We start from the raw sequence: 19,001 nt of genomic DNA on the forward strand, positions 1-19,001 counted from the left end.
CAGGTTTTGGAATACTGCCGGGGCGTTACAGAGGCCAAATGGCATGACAAGGTACTCGTAGTGTCCGTCCCTGGTGTTAAAGGCGGTCTTCCACTCATCTCCCGGACGGATCCGTACGAGATTGTATGCCCCTCTGAGGTCCAGCTTGGTGAACACTCGGGCCTCTTGCAGATGATCCAGGAGCTCCGGAATCAGGGGCAACGGGTAGCGGTCACGACGAGTGATTTGGTTCAGACCCCGGTAATCGATACAGGGGCGAAGGGACCCGTCCTTCTTCCCTACAAAAAAGAACCCGGCCCCAGCTGGGGAGTTGGATGGTCTGATGAAACCCCTTCCAGGTTCTCCTTTATATAGGCCGACATAGCCTGAGTCTCTGGCAGGGACAGTGGGTAGACCCTCCCACGGGGTGGAGTGGTCCCTGGCAGCAGATTGATAGCGCAATCAAAGGGTCGGTGCTCCGGGAGTAATTCGGCATTTTCCTTGGAAAAGACGTCCCTGAAGTCGTGATACTGTGGTGGAACCGTCAAGGGGGTCGTGAGAAGAGGTAGCGTCTGCAAAGGACGAGCGGGAAGGCAACGATGGAAACACGCCGAACCCCAAGACGTAATCTGAAGCGAGGCCCAATCGATCACAGGCGAGTGTTCCCTGAGCCAGGGTAGGCCCAGGACAACTGGGTGGATAGATTTTTCAAGAATGAGAAAGGATATCTCCTCCCTATGCAGGGCTCCGACCTGAAGCTTCAGAGGAGTTGTGCGAGTAGCGATGGTACCCGGAAGTGGAACCCCCTGAATAGAAGAAACTCGCACGGGCGGTTCCTGAGGCAGGACCTCGAGCTGGAGCTGCTGCACCAGTTCTTGGAGGATAAAATTCCCCCCGGACCCAGAGTCTAGCAGGGCTAAGGTGTCAAATCCTCCCTCAGGCAGACAAAGTCGTACCGGTACGGTACATGGGGAGTTGGGTGAAATATTGCCTAGAGTCAACTCCCCGCTAGACTCTAGGTTCGGGCGTTTCCCGGACGCTCGGAACAGCGGGCCAGGAAATGTCCCTTGCCCCCGCAGTAGAGACACAGTCCTTGGGTGCGACGGCGTCTCCGCTCTTCAGAAGACAGGGGGCCTCTTCCCAATTGCATAGGCTCTTCTGCCGAGGCGGTCGCGGCAGCAGGCGGGGAAGATCGGGTATGAGGCGGAGTGGTCCTGCGACTGGTCTGTCCCGGCGTGGGTCTTCATTCACGGAAGCGACGCTGGATGCGTCGATCGACTCGCCCGGCCAGCTCAATCAAATCTTGAAGATCGTCAGGAAGATCCCGAGCCGCAAGTTCGTCCTGGAGCCGTGGTGACATTCCTTCCAGGAAAATTCCATGCAGACTGTCTTCACCCCAGGCCAGCTCAGAGGCGAGGGTCTGGAACTCCATCGCGTATTCTTCCAGAGGCCGGTTCCCCTGTCTCAGCTGGAGCAGTTCCGAGGCAGCTGTGGAGGCGCGAGAAGGTTCATCAAAGACTGTCCGAAAAGACTTGACAAACTGCACTAGGTTGTTCAGTCGGAAGTCCTGACGTTCCCAGAGGGACGAAGCCCAGGCCAAAGGTTTTCCATCAAGGAGGGAAATGATATACGTCGTCTTGACTCGATCCATAGGAAATTGCGCGGGCAGCAGGTCAAAACGGATATAGCATTGATTGAGGAATCCTCGGCATGATTTTGGATCTCCTGAGTACCGGGCTGGTGCAGGCATCTGTACAGGAGCGGTGGAACCCATACTGGCCTGGGAAGAAGATGCCACAGGGGCGGCTGCGGAAGCCCCCTCCACGCGATCCGCCAGGCGTTGAACAGTCGACATCAAGGTGTCGAGGCAGATCTGTTGCTGCTGTAGCTTCTGGGCTATGCCCGGAATGGCTTTGAGTCCAGCGAGGTCCGCCGGGTCCATGGCCTTGCAATCTGTTAGCTTCGTGGACCCTTGGGCCGACCGGAACCGATGGATGGGATGCTGTGAGGGTTTGCAGCAGTGGTCCCGACCGGGAGGCGGCAGAAGCGGGCTTGAGGCTGGCCGGAGGAAGAAGCACAGACGGCCCTATGCGTACAAGGGCGCAGAGGGAAGATGAAGAGGAGGCGAGGCTGGCTCGGTGGTAGAAGGTCTTCACCCTGGAAGCCGGCACTCTCCCGAGAGGAGCTCGTAAGAGTCCGGCCGCTGGGACTTAGGCAATTCACCCTGGAAGCCTGTGTCCCCCCAGGAGGAGTCCGTAGAGACCCGGCCGCTGGGACTTAGGCGGTTCTTCGAAGACGAGGTCTTGACGGAGTCCAAGGAGGAGAACCAGAAGGTCACCGAGAGCCAGTCCACGTCGAGAGCCAGAGGATCACCGAAGCCAGTCCGTGTCAAGAGCCAGAGGATTACCGAAGCCAGTCCGTGTCGAGAGCCAGAGGATTACCGAAGCCAGTCCGTGTCAAGAGCCAGAGGAAAAGCAGGAGCCGAAGCAGGATCAGGATCAGCGCAACTGGAAGCAGGGACACCCTGGGAACCTCGTTGCAAGGCAGGGAAGGCTTGTATCTGCAGGGCTGATATAGCCCTGCAGCGTCTGACGTCAGGGGAGGTGGAGCAGGGCTCTCCCGCGCTGGCCCCTTTAAATCTAGGGCTCAGCCGTGCGCGCGCGGCTAGGGGGCGGGGCCAGCCGCAGGAGGACGCCGGCAGCCATGTCGGCGCGGCAATGCCGCATCCTGAGGCCTGCAGGACCCGTTCGGGGTCGGAGGGGGCCGAAGCCAGGTGCAGGTAGGCGGAGGCGGTCCCGGCCGGCCCGGGAGCGCAACAGGTAGTTACAGAATTCCACTTGAATCAATCCATAGTTTTACCCACGTTCTTTCCAAGACCTCATTCTCACCAAGGAGAACAAGCTTTACATACCTTAGACTGTAAGCGTGCGCTAGCATTCTACTTAAACCGCACTGCAGTCCACAGGAAATCCAATCAAATTTTTGTTTCTTATGATCCAAACAAACCTGGTAAAGCAGTGGGTAAACATACTCTATCCAACTGGTTAGCAAATTGCATACAGTTTTGCTATGAAAAAGCAGGCCTTCCTCTCCAAGGGCAAGTAAAAGCACATTCAGTAAGAGCAATGTCAACCTCAGTAGCACACTATCGTTCAGTGCCCATACTTGACATTTGCAAAGCAGCAACATGGAGTTCTCTTCACACCTTTGCAGCTCATTACTGTTTGTGTTGTGACTGGGCAGTGGGCAAGCAAGAGGTGGACCCTTGGGCCGACCTGCAGGAACCACAGAGCAGGCCGGGAGGCGGAGTCAGAGCTAGGCAGGAACACCCGGAGCCGGATTCCCCCTGGGAGGAGCCTGTAGGGACCCGGACTCTGGGATTAGCACAGTTCAAGATAGTCCAGAGGGTTCAGAGAGTTCAGGAATGGCTGCCAGTGAAGAGACAAGACTGGAGAGCCTGCGGGTCGCTGAAGAAGGCGGGGGTCTGAACCGGCCGTTGAAGGGGACCAGGCTGCGGCCTACCCAGGAGCAGGAGAGTAGCGAGAGCAGCGCAGGAGTCCAAGGCGGGCCGGGATCAAGGCAGACAGCGGTTAGCGAGAGTCCGTGAGGCAACCCGGGATCAAGGCAGACATCAGACTGGCGAGAAGTCCGTGAGACAAACCGGGGTCAAGGCAGGCAGCAGGCTGGCGAGAAGTCCGTGAGGCAAACCAGGGTCGAGGCAGGCGGCAGGCTGGCGAGAAGTCCGTGAGGCAAACCTGGATCGGGAACCAGGAGACAACGAGAGCAGTGAGTAAGATCAGGAACAGGAAGCACTTAGTCAGCAGGAAACCTCATTGCAAGGCGTCTAGTGAGGGACTGGACGCCGGTTAAGTCTGGAGCCGAGCGTGACGTCAGTAGGCGAGGCGGAGCCGGGCTTCCAGGTGCTGTACGCTTAAGAAGCCTCTTCTCGCGCGCACGCGGGGCCAGGCAGGGATAGGCCTGTAATGGTGTCTTCCTAGTGGGGAGTCCTCGGCTGGCATCCCCCTCAAACCAGGGTTCAAGCGGTTTCCTAAGAGAGCTGAAGTGCCGGTAAGTGGGCCTGAGCCCGAACATGAGAGGGGCGGTCGGGACCGCAACAGTTTGGACAAACAAGGAAGACAAGACTCGGCCTATGGACAATCTGTCTTAAAGAACTTGTTTCCTGTTTAAACCCAACTCCTTCTACAACCAACCTGCTGTGATCTTTGGCTGTCTCATTTCCAACAACAACACTTTACTGTTGCCTCAATACAAAATGATTCAGCCTCTAGCTTGCTAATCACCCATATGTGAGGACTAGCATCCTGCTTGTCCTGGGATAAAGCAAAAATACTTACCTTGTAATAGGTGTTATCCCAGGACAGCAGGATGTAGTCCTCACAGAACCCACCCGTCACCCCGCGGAGTTGGGCCTCATTCTTTTCTTATTTTATTTTGCTCAAGCTTATTGCTACATACGAGACTGAAGTGAGACCCCTGTGGCAGAGAATATCATGGCATGCCGGGCATGCTCAGTAGCCTCAGGCTGCCAGTCAAAAATTTCTAGAAACTTTGACAGAAGTTTTTCCCGCATTAGGGCTCCGTCAATGACGTCACCCATATGTGAGGACTACATCCTGCTGTCCTAGGATAACACCTATTACAAGGTAAGCAATTTTGCTATATTTGCATTGTTAGCTTTTTATATGTAAGGTTTTTACTGTTTGAGTACTAGCAGTTAGTGCTGTTTCATTATGGAAGGTTTACTATATTGTAATTGTTTATTCTTAGAAACATAGATAAACATTGAAACATACAAATGACAGCAGAAGAAGACCAAACGGCCCATCCAGTCTGCTCAGCAAGCTTTCACACTTGTTTTTTTCTCAAACTTAACTGTTACTCTTGGCCCTTAGTAACCTTTTGGTTCTAGTTCCCTTCCACCCCTACCATTAATGTAGAGAGCACTGTTGGAACTGCATCTAAGTGAAATATCTAGCTTAATTGGTTAGGGGTAGTAACCGCCACAATAAGCAAGCTACTCCCACACTTATTTGTTTACCCAGCCTGTGCAATTCAGTCCTTGTTGGTTGTCAGAATATAAATCCACTTTTCTACATTCCACCTGCCGTTGAAGCAGTGAACTGCGCTGCATATGTATCTCAAGTGAAGTATCAAACTTAATTGATTTGGGGTAGTAACTGCAGTAACAAGCATGCTACACCCATGCTTATTTGTTTACCCAGACTATGTAATTCAGTCCTTGTTGGTTGTTGTCTGTATATAAATCCACTTTTCTTCATTCCCCCTGCCGTTGAAGCAGAGAGCTATGCTGGATATGCACTGAAAGTGAAGTATCAGTCTTATTTGATTTGGGGTAGTAACTGCCGTAACAAGCAAGCTACTCCCCACTTTTTTGTGAATGCAAATCCTTTTTTCCACATTTCCTCTTGCCTTTGAAGCATAGAGCAATGTTGGAGTCTCATTAACCGTCTGTATGTTTATTGAATAAGGGTATTATCTCCAGGTAGTAGCCGTCATTCCGCAAGCCACCCTCTCTTCATTCACATCCTCTAGACTTTTTGAATCCACAGTGTTTATCCAATGGGTGGGGGAAGGTAAAGGATTGGTTTTAAAGGGTCGGGGTGGGTTTAGGGATTGTTTTGGTGTGCCGGTTTTCCCGCCCTCCCCCCAAATAATTCCCGTACTCGATTTAACGATTTTTCACAATAAATCGAGGGAATTCCTATTGTATCGAGTCCCTTACCGATTAATGACGATTTTAAAATTATCGGACGATAATTTAAATCGTTAAAAAATGATTCACATCCCTATTAACTAGGCATGGTTTCCTATCAAGATAGAAGATTTAACTGTCCATCCTCCAAGGCTCTATCAAAGTGAAGATCTCAACCCTCCTAGGGATGATATTTGGTTTATTTTATTTTCTAATATTTATAACCTATCATTTCCAAAATATATGGCTCATGGCACCCAGAAAATACAATACAAATCGGCATAAAATTCATTCCCGAGCATTACAAGAAAAATTCACTAAATATAAAAGATAAACAATCAAAGGATCAGATAAGTAAAGCAAACATTAACATAACAAAACAACATTTTTATTAATGTTATAATATTTTTTTAAAAGACCAAAATGAAAAAAGAGACTACCCAACAAAAATGCATTTTTCTCCAGTTGGCAATGGTTGTATTTTTCCCCTTTTTTGTTGAAGATGGTCCTTAGGGAATTCTACTCACATAAATGGTGAACCTGCTTGTTTTTAGAGAAAGCAGAGTTGCTTACCTGTAACGTATTCTCAGAAGACAGCATTTCACTAGTTACATATGTGATTATATAGAAACATTGAACAGCTGTGGAGCTGCATCACTATGGGAAATCTCACACATGAACAGTAAAGTCTTATAGAGGTCCATATTCAAAGGAGTATCTAGCGATGTTCAGGACTTATCCAGACAAATAGTGGGTTTTGAATATCCCACCAGTTTCACCATCCCAATGTATCCAGCTAAGTAATTCTTCAGCTGAAAACTTAACTGGATAGATTAGGGGAAGGCTGGGAGCATTCCAAATAGCAGCAATATTAGGCAAATTTAGAGAGCTAATTACTAAACTGTGTTATTTTCCCCAGAGGGACATGCAAATCAGATCATTTAAATTCCAGAGTTGCTTCAGGATTTTTAAGGGAGAGATAACACGTACTATTTGAATTACCATTCCTTATCTCTGTGTTAAGCATTTTCTGTGTAGTAAATACTATTTAGCCCATGGTAAAGCCCTAAAACAGCTTAGTAGATCATCTCATTAGCCAAATAATGCTGATATTCATTGTTATGTAGCTATTTTAGTCAGATGACTGTAGGACTTTCTCAGAACAGTCTAAACATTTTCTGAGTGCATGTACCTAGATAACCTGATACTTGACCGACTGTGTTCAGAATATAGCTTGTTAAGTATATTTAAAAAACACCCTTCTAGGCCTTCACAGCACTGACAGCAATGTTGTTACACACTTCCAGTGTTACTATTAAATTCTGCTGTGTTACAGGTAAATAACTTTATGGCCTAAAAAAAGAATTTGAGTATTCTTGTCACCTTTTAATATCTACAATGATTAATAGAAGTATTTTAATTTGGTACAAAACAATTTTCTAACATTTTTTCCATCACAGATACCCTACTTATAGTTGGATCCATGCGATGGCAAATAAGGGAACAGTATGTTCTTCAGTCAATCCAGTGTCATTTGTTATGGTATGTAATTATTATTCTATGCATATTTTAAAAATGAAATTCTTAATAGATTTATTTTATCTTACTTTTTATATCTTTGAGACATACTTTTTATAATATATCTTCACTGGAAACCTAGGTTCAGCAATTATATCACTCTGGAAAATAGTATGATAGCAGTCTTTATGGATGTCATATTCAAAAAAGAATTAAAGCTGCCAAATATGGGGGGCACATACATGCAGCCATAAAGATATTCATTAGAGATGTGAATCGTGTGCCAGATCGTCTTAACGATCAGATTCGGCTGGGGGGGGGGGGAAATTTGATCGTTAAGATATGTGAATTGGAATCGTTTCCGATTCCAATTCACATCGCTAATTTATTTTTTAGGGAGGCCCATGCCGCTAAAAAAAAACAAACCCACCCAACCCTTTAAATTGACCACCCCCTCCCGACCCCCCCAAAACCTTTTAAAATTACCTGGTGGTCCAGGGGGGCCTCGGGGGGCCTCGGGGAGAGATCCAGGGGGGCCTCGGGGAGAGGAGAGATCCAGGGGGGCCTCGGGGAGAGATTTCCCGTTCCAAGGCATCAGCTGTTCTAAAAAGAAATTACGCCAATGCCCCTTTGCCCTTACCATGTGGCCGGCACCATCTTTAAAGATGGCGCCGGCCATCTTTACTCATCAGCCCCTATTATAGAAGATATAGAGTATAGTATAATAGGGGCTGATGAGTAAAGATGGCCGGCATCATCTTTAAAGATGGCGCCGGCCATCCAGTGCTCCTACCATGTGACAGGGGCCAGCCAATGGCACGGATACCCTGTCACATGGTAAGGGCAAAGGGGCATCGGCGCCATTTTTTTTTTAGAACAGCTGATGTCTGGGAACGGGAAATCTCTCCCCGAGGCCCCCCTGGATCTCTCCTCTCCCCGAGGCCCCCCTGGATCTCTCTCCAAGGCCCCCCTGGACCACCAGGTAATTTTAAAAGGTTTTGGGGGGGTCGGGAGTGGGGGTCAATTTAAAGGGTCGGGTGGGTTTGTTTTTCTTAGCGGCGCGGGCCTCCCTAAAATAAAAGGGTCGGGAGGGTGGGGGAGGCTAAGGGGGTTCGATTTAAAGGGTCAGGTGGGTTGTTTTTTTTATCGGGCCATCGGCGCCATTTTAATTAATGGCAGCCAAAATGGTGCCGATGGCCCGAGAGCGGGAGATCGCGCCGGGACCCCCCCCCCCCCCCCCCCCCCACTGGACCACCAGGTAACTTAATATTTTGGGGGGGTTCGGGAGGGTGGGGGAGGGTAAGGAATTGGTTTTAAAGGGTCGGGGTGGGTTTACGGGTTGTTTTGGTGTGCCGGTTTTCCCGCCCTCCCCCAAATAATTCCCGTGCCCTATTTAATGATATAATACAAATGCCCCTGACGATAAATTGGGGGCATTTGTATTGTATCGTGCACTCTAACGATTTAGAACGATTTTAAAATTATCGGACGATAATTTTAATCATTCAAAAACGATTCACATCCCTAATATTCATCTTATTTTTCTCCTGATTACTGCTGTATATGTTCTGGTAATTAGTGGTAGTGGCTCAGCAGACACTCCGTATCATCCCCAGTTCTTTTCTGACCTGAAATTAGAATTAATCTAAAAAAACCCTACTTAGGCTTCTTGTATGTCTCATGACTGTCTTTAAATCAAATACACTTACTTGTAGAAATTCTTTTGACTATTCTCTGCAGTTGTAATGTCCATTTAATTTGAATCTTCTCCTTCTTTTCCACTCTTCTCCTTATCTTTTGCATCTTATTTCTTCCATCTTTGTCTTTCTTCCCTTCCTCTTTCTACTCTGTATTTTTCATAATTCCCTTCCCATGAGTTCTCCTGTGACAAGGTGGATGGACCTTTCACTAAGAAACTTAACTATAGATGGGATTTGTTTTTCCCAAAATAAAAAAAAAACAAGGGGTGTCATTATAAACTCCTCCTTTAGACTGGAATCCCATATAATGGAGGTATTCAGAAAAACTTTCTTTAAACCCCACTTGATAAAACAATTTTGTCATCTCCTAGAATTAGGGGCCTCGGGGCCCATTTAGATTATTGCAGATCTCTCTATTTTTACCTCACAGTAAGGCTGGTGAAGAGACTTCAGTTGTTTAAGAACTTAGCTGCCAAGCTGATCTTGGGTAGAAGGACAAAGTCACCCCCTTGTGAAACCCCCCCCCCCCCCAACACACACCATTGCAGAAATTGCACTAGCTGTCAATTGTACCCATAGTAGAATTTAATAGAAGCCTATATTAAACGAGCACTTAGTGCTATTTATCTAGCTAAGGATACCTTATCCAGCTAAATGACTGCTGCTGAAAATCTAGCTATGCTCAGCGACTACCACTTAGCTGAATAAGTTTATCTTTATTTAAATTTATGAATCTTATAGCTGGATAGACAGTCGGTGGACAGCAAACAGATCGGGGTGGTGATATTTATCTGTTAACCAGATAAGTAGCAATATTTGCTCTTATCCAGTTAAGTAATTAGACAAATTCAACCTGCCATAGAGCAAGTTTAACTTAGCTGTATATAACTTAATCTGGCTAAGTAGCAACTTTTAAGTGGATTTTCAGTTACATAGCCATGCCATTGAATATCCCATGCAATACCCATGTAATAAATTCCCATGTAATAAATTATATCCAGCTACATTTGAATATTGGGCCATAAGATACTAATCCTTATATTTAGAGTACTGAAGGTCAATAGCCTTCTTTATCTGAAAAATAAGATCTCCTGATATATTCCCACTCAGAAGTTGAGATTAAACCAAGTGGACATCCTGAAAACTCCATCTCTGAAGGTACTAAAACACATTTAAACAAGAACAAGAGCTTTCTTTTTAGTTGCTCTTACCTTGTGGAATCGACATCTAAGAAGGCTCAAGCTTGAAATTATTACATTTTCAGGAAAAATTTAAAAACTTGGCTATGTTGGTCGACAGAATGTTGTATTTTTTTAGATCTTTCTTGGATAATGTTACAATTTAAAATCTTTGCATTATTCATCTTGTTAGCATGATTAAACAAGTAATATATTATCAGTTTAGAATGAGCTATTCCACTTTTATGACAATATATTAGAAATTTTACATATCTGGGGTTTTTCATTTCAGAAGTTATAACTTTGTTTACTGTCAATTTACTATGCTTTGTTTATGTGAATCTATTATAAATGTATTTATTGTTCATTTGTACACTACCTTGGTTAATTTGCAATCCAGAAAGGCTGTCTGTGAGAGGTTCATATTCAAAAAATGTGCCCAGGGAACATCGGGAGTTATCAGACAAACCTTTGTTTTCAAAAATTTCTCTCCACTTTACATTACCTGCACAAAATCTATCCAGTTAAAAAAGAGGTGGCGTTGGAGTAGGACTAGCTGGTTAGCATTCATATTCAATGCTATCTTGATAAGGTTCTCACAGGACAAGCAGGATGGTAGTCCTCACATGTGGATGGTAGTCCTCACATATGGGTGACATCACAGGATGGAGCCCTGTATGGAAAACATTTCTGTCAAAGTTTCTACAAAGCTTTGACTGACACTGGCACACTGAGTGCACTGAGCATGCTCAGCCTGCAATTATCCCTGTGAACCACAGGGATAAATGTCTCCCTCAGTCTTCTTTTTTCTGCTCTGCAGTAAGCATAGTGGTTACAGCTCATAAAAACACTTAAACTTTTACTTCACACATACTTTTCCCTGCACGGGTCTCCCTTTGTGTACGTTTATTCGATGCTAGGTGAGTACTATGCCCTGTTTTTTCGGTCAGTTCCTGTCACCTCCCTGGCCTGCCAAACAACTGCGGCCTTCTCTCTCCCTATGTTTTCAGTTAGCCACACATAGCCTGTGAGTGTCCCTCTGTGACACTCTGCCTGGTTATTAGTGCTAGTGGGACAGGGACATCCACGGTTTCCGATGCCGTCAGGGCCCCTGTCAACTTCAGGTCCTTCGATGCCTCCATCACTACCATTGTTACCCTCTTCAGACCGTCCTGGATTCTTCAATGCCATCGGTACTCCTCCCCCCACGTTACTCTGATGCCATCGGGCCCTGCATCGTTTCTATCAGTGCCATCCATGTTTTCATCCATAGCACTGATTTTTCCTTGGATTTCATCGGTGCCATCATTGCCCGGATGGATGCCATCGGCGCACACCTTTGTCTCGTCAGTGCCATCCATGCCCAGGTTGATGCCACTGTCACCCAGGGCACTTCCATCAATACCCAGGACATTTCCATCAATGCCATTGTCCATGGCATTGATGCCAGGGTCAAGTCCATCAATGGCATCCATGCCAGCATTGATTCCACCGGTGGCAATGATGCCAAGGTTGATTCCATCAATGGATTTGATGCCCAGGTCAATGGCATCGATGTCTGAGTCGATTCCATCAGTGGCATCGATGCCACCAGTGGAATCAACATTGGCATCAATGGCATCAATGCCAGGGTCGATTCCATCGATGCCATTGATGCCAATGTCGATTCCACTGGTGGTATCGATGCCAATGTTGATTTATTTTATTTTATTTATTTATTTATTTTGGTGTTTCTTCTATACCGATAGCCGTTTGCACATCATATCGGTTTACATACAACTAAGAACTGTTGGGCATGGCCCTTACATAGAACAATAGCAAAAAATGAAACATAGATACAGGGGATAAGTATGTATAAAATAACAGGGACTATATAATGGAGTATCAAAAACAGCTACAAGAGAACTAACTAAATATTAATATGAGGGGATATAATGCAGGGTATCATGCACAAAATAGCAAAACAATGTACAAGAGGCTATAATACATGGTAAAGGGATGCATTGAAAGCAATTATACAATATACAGTGATGGATGTACCATAATACATGGTAAAGGGATGCATTAAACAGATGCATTTATAAAGTAAACAGCTGGAATTGGGGAACTGAGTACCTAAATAGGTTAAAAAAGGGGGAGTTCCGGGGAACACTAAGGGAGAGAAAGGACACATCAGGGCAAAGGAAAGCTACATAGGCATACGGGAACCTATGGGGAGATGGAGAAAAGAGAGAGGCAGGGGCGCCTTGGAAGAAGGGGGAGTACTTAGGAGAGTACTTAGGAGAGAGTACTTAGGAAAGATACCAAAGTCAGATGAGGGGGGGAGAGACAAATTATATAAAAGAATCCTTTTAGTTAGGCATACTTTGTGAAGGGGGAAGCGAATCGGGGTAGGCCTGAAGGAACAACCAAGTTTTTAGTTTTTTTTTAAATTTAGGGGTGGAGGTTTCAGTGCATATATCGGGAGCTAGAGCATTCCAAAGGGTAGGGGCAGCAAGGAAAAATGCTCTGCTTATGTTAGAAGTCAGTTTGATGGATTTGATGGAGTGTGCGTGGAGAGTTCCTTGTAGGGCAGTACGAGTAGGTCTTGAGGAAGTGCGAGGACTGATCCAGTTGAGATTTTCATTTGTAAGACTTTTATGGATGATGGAGAGGGCTTTGTAAGGTATGCGAGATTGTATTGGGAGCAAGTGAAGTTCAATAAGCATAGGTGTGATGTGGTCCCTTTTTTTGGAGCCTGAGAGAACACGTGCAGTGGCGTTTTGTAAAAGTTGTAAAGGTTTGATATGCGTAGACGGGAGGCATATTACAGTAGTCTATTTTAGAGAAAATAATAGACTGGAGGACTGTGCGAAAGTCAGAAAAATGTAGTAAAGGTCTGAGTTTTTTAATCGTTTGTAGCTTAAAATAGCAGTCTCTAATAATGGAGTTAATAAAGGGCTTGAAAGTGAGCTGGTTGTCGATGAGAAGACCTAGATTGCGGGTGTGTGAGGAGAAAGAAGTTGCTGAGTGTGAGGGGGGATCGAGGGAAAAGGAAGTTTGTTGGAAATGATTAGGAGTTCAGTTTTGTTGGGGTTGAGGGCGAGATGCATGTCTGTGAGGAGTTGGTTGATGGAAGAGAGGCAGGATTGCCAGTTTTGGAGTGCGGTTTGTAGGGAGTCAGAGAAGGGGAAAAGAATTTGCACATCATCTGCATATATGAAGTGCTTGATATGAAGATTGGTGAGAAGGGTGGTAAGGGGAAGCATGTAAATGTTAAAGAGGGTGGAGGAAAGAGAGGAACCCTGGGGGACGCCCTGAGGGAGACTGATAGGTTCAGATTCATTGTTATCAGCTAGGACAGTGAAAGAACGATTTTGTAGATAGGATTGTATCCAAGAAAGTGCGTTACCAGAGATCCCAATACTTGTGAGGATGTTGAGGAGGATAGAGTGATTGACAGTATCAAACGCAGCGGAGATGTCAAGCATAGCAATCAGATAAGAAGAGCCCGAATCGATTCCTTTGATCAGGGTGTCAGTAAGAGAGATTAGTAAGGTTTCAGTACTAAGATGCTTCCTGAAACCATATTGTGTTGAGGGAAGAATGTTGTGTTGTTCGAGGTGTAGAGACAGGTGAGAGTTGACAAGTTTTTCAAGGATTTTAGCTAGAAGGGGTAGGTTGGAAACAGGTCTGAAATTAGACAAGGTGGAAGGATCAAGGTTAGGTTTTTTGAGTAAGGGTTTGACTACTGCTTGTTTGAGAAAATTAGGGATTGTACTTTGTTCCAAGGAGCAGTTGCAGATGTTAGACAGAGGTTTGGCAATTACTTTGGGAATAGATAGAAGAAATTTAGAGGGAATAGTTTCAGAGGGATGTGAGGTAGGTTTCATCTTTCTTAGGATGTTCTCTATTACCAATGAGGAAGAAGAGTCGAAAGTGGAGAGGGTGGCTGAGGAGCTGAGGACAGGAAGATTCACATTGTTGGTGTTATGTGAGAATTGAGCAGTGATGGAGGAAACTTTATCTTTAAAGAAGTGTGCTAACTCATTGCAGCGATTCTTGGCGGTAGTAGTTGGAGTCTGAGCATGGGAGGGGTTGGTGAGGTCAATCACTGAGAAAAGAGCCTTGGGATTATATTGTAGACCATGTATCTTTCTAGCATAGTATTCACGTTTATTTAGGAGGATGGAGTTTCTGTATTCGTGCATGCGTTGGTAATAGGTAGTTTTGGATGCTGGGGAGGGGTGCCTGTGCCAGCACCTTTCTGCAGCTCTGAGCTGAGTTTTGAGAATTCTGAGATCAGGTGTGAACCAGGGTTTTCTATTTAGACGGGCGGGATTGATAGTTTTAGTTGTTAAAGGGCAGAGCTTGTTGGCAATATTATGGGTGAGGTCGACCCAGGAGGAAAAGGCGTTCACTGGTGACGAGAGGTCAAGATGATTGTCTATGTCAGAGCATGCTTGTGAGAGGGTGTCCATGGTACAGGATTTGCGGTATTTAAATGATAGAGGTTGTGATGGCAGAGTATGGGATGTTTGCAGTAGTGCGAGGGTAGTTTGGATTATGGAGTGATCAGACCACGGAACTATCAGACATGAGGGGGCATTGATTATATTGATAGGGGAGTTGATGAAAATAAGATCTAGGGTGTGGCCAGCTATGTGGGTGAGAGAGTGAATGATTTGATTGAATCCCATTGCATCCAGGGCAGAAATGAAGGCTTAACAAGCAGCGGATTGCGGGCAAGCGTCAACGTGTAAGTTGAAGTCTCCAAGGATAATCGTGGGTAGATCAGAGGCGAGGGAATTGGCAAAGAATTCAATAAGGGGGGAGGAGTCTTTTTCTAGTAGACCAGGGGGGTGTAAATGAGACAAATTTGCATTGATTTAGATTTTAAAAAGCCAATTTCATACTGGTTGGGGAGATCACATTTCTGTGATAGTAGTTTGAGCTCCTTTTTTACAGCCAGGAGCAAGCCACCACCTCTTTTCTTTTTGTGTGGAATTGAGAAAATGTCATAACAGTCGATAGGGAGCTGGTTGATGAGGGGAGTGTCATGCTGTTTAAACCAGGTTTCTGTTACAACGCAGATTTCCGGTTTGGAGTCAGTTAGGAGGTCATGTAGGAGATGTGTTTTCTTCTGCAGTGATTGGGCGTTAAATAATATAATGGAAATCAGTGCGAGGCTGATGGCTTGATTGTGCGGGTAGATGGGGATAGGAATGAGCCTTCTTCTAATGTCATCAATGCCATTTCATCTATGCCATCAATGCCATCAATGCCATCGATGCCAAAGTGGATTCCATCTATGCCAATGTCAATTCCATCGTTGGCATCCATTCCAACATCGATTCCATCGGTGCCCATGTCGGTGCCATCGATGCCCATGTCAGTTGACGCCCGTGGCCATGCCATCGATGCCTGTGGCCATGCCACCGATGCCGTCGGTGCTCACCTCCATACATCGATGCCCTCAACACCCACGCCATTTCCATCGGTGTCTTCGACGTTCCTATCAATGCAGTTAGCGACTCTGTTGATGCCAGTATTATTTTTCTGATGCCAACGTTGTTTTTTTCGATTACTCGATGCCACATCATTTCCATAGATACCTACGCCAATGCCATCAGTGCTTCTGTCACTGTCATCATTGCTCTGCCTGGGTCATTGACGTGTTTTCATATATATTTTTGACGATACCCTCGTGGCCGCTTTGGATGCCATTGACACCGTCAATACCAACATAGCACCTCCACGTGATGCCCTCGCCTAAACACAGTGCTCCATGCTTTGGGTTCTTATTAAAGCCCTGTATTAGCCTACGACACTACATAGTACCAGGAGCAGTGCAGACATGCTGACAGTCTGTCATCAGTCACCATACAGGACAGCGAGGGCATCCATCTCGGCGCTGGGGAAAGACTGGTCCGAGCACCGTGGCATGATTCATCACTGACACAGTGACCAACCGTCACCAACACCATCTAGCACATCGTGCTATCCTTCTCGGTTCTGGAGAATGCCTGGGCCGAACAACATCACCACTGCCATCGCCACTGTTCCACACAGTGCTGGGAGTCCTTGGTGCTCCAGAAACACCGGAATGAGTTCTGAAGAATTCTGCACTGGCATCACGACACATCGAGCCACTACGACGAGGGCCGGGTTCACGAGGCAAAGATGGCTCCCCTGTTCCCGAAGCGTGCCCCACCAACATCGGTGCTGGATTGAGGCTCTCCACTAATTACGGTGGTAGCGCCAGCTACGCTCAGCCTGTCTTCTCTATACCTGCGCCACCATACCAGGCATCAGAGTTGAGATGGACGTTACGTCCGACAGGCTACCCCTTGATGACTCCTGAAATCCATGGAGCCAGCAATCTTCACCGGCTCGTCCTTTGGCGATCCATGTCGGATGGTAAGTACCCGCTTCTGCGGCATTCCCATTGAGATATGTTCTCTAATTCGGACCATATGGTTCGAAAAGTTCTAGGTCATGTACCTTCCAAGAATTTTTTTAGTGTCACATATCGCTATGCCAGCTATGTCAGCCACAATACCAAGAGAACCTCTCTATCATTTCTTTGGGATTGCATCAGGACATCCTCCCATTTTCAGCAACGGGGTTCTGTACTGATTAATACTCTGGCTTTTGGTTCCTAATTCAGAACCAAAGTTCCAGATGCATTATCTGATCTGCTAAACACGAGATCCAGCAAATACTACCTCAAGTGCAAGTCCACCTCGAAGCCTGATGACAGGTCTCGATGTCTCCTTGTACAGCACACAGAAATGCAGGTAAGACTTTACCGCTCACACTCCCGTGGGAGGTTACATGATATCCAGATTACATCAGCCCCGCCAATTGGACACCTCTTGGTCTCCCAACTGGCCGGATATCAGAGCGGCCACCCCACTTTGTACCAAGGGGGGGAGGAGTTTTAATTACACTATTCTTTCTTTCAACAGAAAGTAGTTACTCTCCACCCATCCTTGAACTCAGAAATACCAACTTTCTTCAGAAGGCACAGGTAAAATGGTATCTCTTGTCACCATGCTTCATTATCGCAGTAAGTACATTACCTCTAATCTTTCTATGTGCTTCATGGTGAGTCAACAATATTAAAATTCCAAGCTCTGCCGGTTACACTAGCTTTGACAACTGGGGTATGTCATTAAATCACTATTGGTGACTGCTGTTTCTCTACGGAGTGCAACATCATTCACACTTTCCTTGCATGGACAGCTGCATAAACCACAGTCAGTCCATGCAAGAATTCTAACTTCTACATGACTCACGATACATTACTACCTGGGATTACTGTCACTGCCATAAATCCCTTATACAACACTTCTGGACACCACAGTCATAATGACCTTCCTGTCCAGCAACCGTGAAGACATTCTAATAAATTCTTACATGTCCCTGTGCGCATATTCCATAACCTCAGTCCCTCAATTCTTCATTATCGGGCCATGGGCTTTTTTCACTATGCACGTTCCTCATAGATCCAAAACTGGATTAGATTCAGTGAAATTCCATTATCAGTGGGTCTAAGCTGTTCAACCGCTTTCATCCCTCATCCATATTGAAGATCTAGAACCAAAATCTAGTCTGATTCTGCTCATGCCGCATTTTCTCAGGGTTGTAAAGTTTGACCTAAAATCTTCTCATCCCAATATGTGTCTATTCCACTCCAGGCACAGTTTCACATGAACCTCCTGGAGCTTGTAGCCATGAGTTATACCCTTTTGCCTTCCAGTACTGCCTCTGCAACAAATCTTTGTGCATACAGACAGACAGCATAGGGACAATGTGCTTTCCAACACACATGCACGCACAACCTATTAGCTGCTCTGCAAGGAAGCTGCGCAGCTCTACGCTTGGCCCTTGCTCACTCCATGCATCCTCGGGCCACTTATCTAAGACACTTACTAAACGCAGTAGCAGACCTTCTCCATATAGATTTCCATCCTCTCGAATGGTCTCGGACTACATGTGTAGCGGGGAAAATCTTCTTGCGCTGAGGTCAACTGAACTTGCCCTCTGTGTCCGAAATGAACCATATAATGCACAGATTCTGCTCCCTACACATGTTTCCAATGCATTCCCATAGACACCTTTGTTCCATCAGGAGCCTCTTAAATGTGTCTCTTCTGCTGCCTCTCATAACTAGCACTCTTCTAGTGCTGAACCGGGACTGGGTTCACTGTTCCTCAGACCCACGTCCTGGCCGAGACCAGTATGCTTCCCATACTTTTCAATCTATCACACCAATAACCAATTTGCCTTTTCACTAGTCAGTCACAAATCGTAGACTCACTGATGTTCTCAGGTACTGGTAGCATCACAAAACCTTCCACACATAAATCCTACCATTCAAAATGGTATGATTTACCACATGATGCATGCAAAAGGGTATTACCCTTTTTCTTTTTTCTACACCACTCTTTTCTCTTGCTCCTTCGGATTCTGCTCCCCAGACATCCTCCACATAGCTACACCTCTGTTCCAATTGGTGTATCGTTTCGGAGTGGGGATACCCGATTAACAGTAAACCCCTTCTGAGTCAGCTTACCATGGATTATCCACTGATCAAGCTGCCTCTATTTTCACTAGTCACGGAATGAAACCTATATTTTATGCTTATAAGTCTCATACGTTCTCCGTTCAAACCTTTCCATTCCTCTCATTTCACAGTTTGGCATGGGAAATTCTTTCCCTCATAAATGTCCTTTCTGCCAACAGGGTCAGTGAGTTACACACCTTGTTATATACTCATCCGACCCTGCGTTCTTCCGTGACCGAGTGGTTTTACATATTCAACTTCATATCCTTCTTAAGCTAGACGTTGCATCTCACCTTACTCAGAATATACTCTGCTCATTTTTCCCAACACCTCTCTCTCAC

At 46.0% G+C, this 19,001-nt stretch overlaps 1 protein-coding gene across 1 annotated transcript in view; it reads left to right on the forward strand.

Moving 5' to 3' along the window:
• The window catches only part of LOC115092767 (disintegrin and metalloproteinase domain-containing protein 9-like), a gene marked incomplete at its 3' end in the record, with an annotated part of 1,804,538 nt that overhangs the window by 1,102,209 nt on the left and 683,328 nt on the right, over window positions 1–19,001 (forward strand). The window contains exon 10 of the mRNA XM_029604071.1: window positions 7,174–7,255. Within this exon, the coding sequence (XP_029459931.1) occupies window positions 7,174–7,255 (82 nt within the window). The remainder of the gene's footprint in view (window positions 1–7,173; window positions 7,256–19,001) is intronic.

The sequence above is a fragment of the Rhinatrema bivittatum genome, chromosome 5 (assembly GCF_901001135.1).
Source record: "Rhinatrema bivittatum chromosome 5, aRhiBiv1.1, whole genome shotgun sequence".
Lineage (NCBI taxonomy): Eukaryota > Metazoa > Chordata > Amphibia > Gymnophiona > Rhinatrematidae > Rhinatrema > Rhinatrema bivittatum.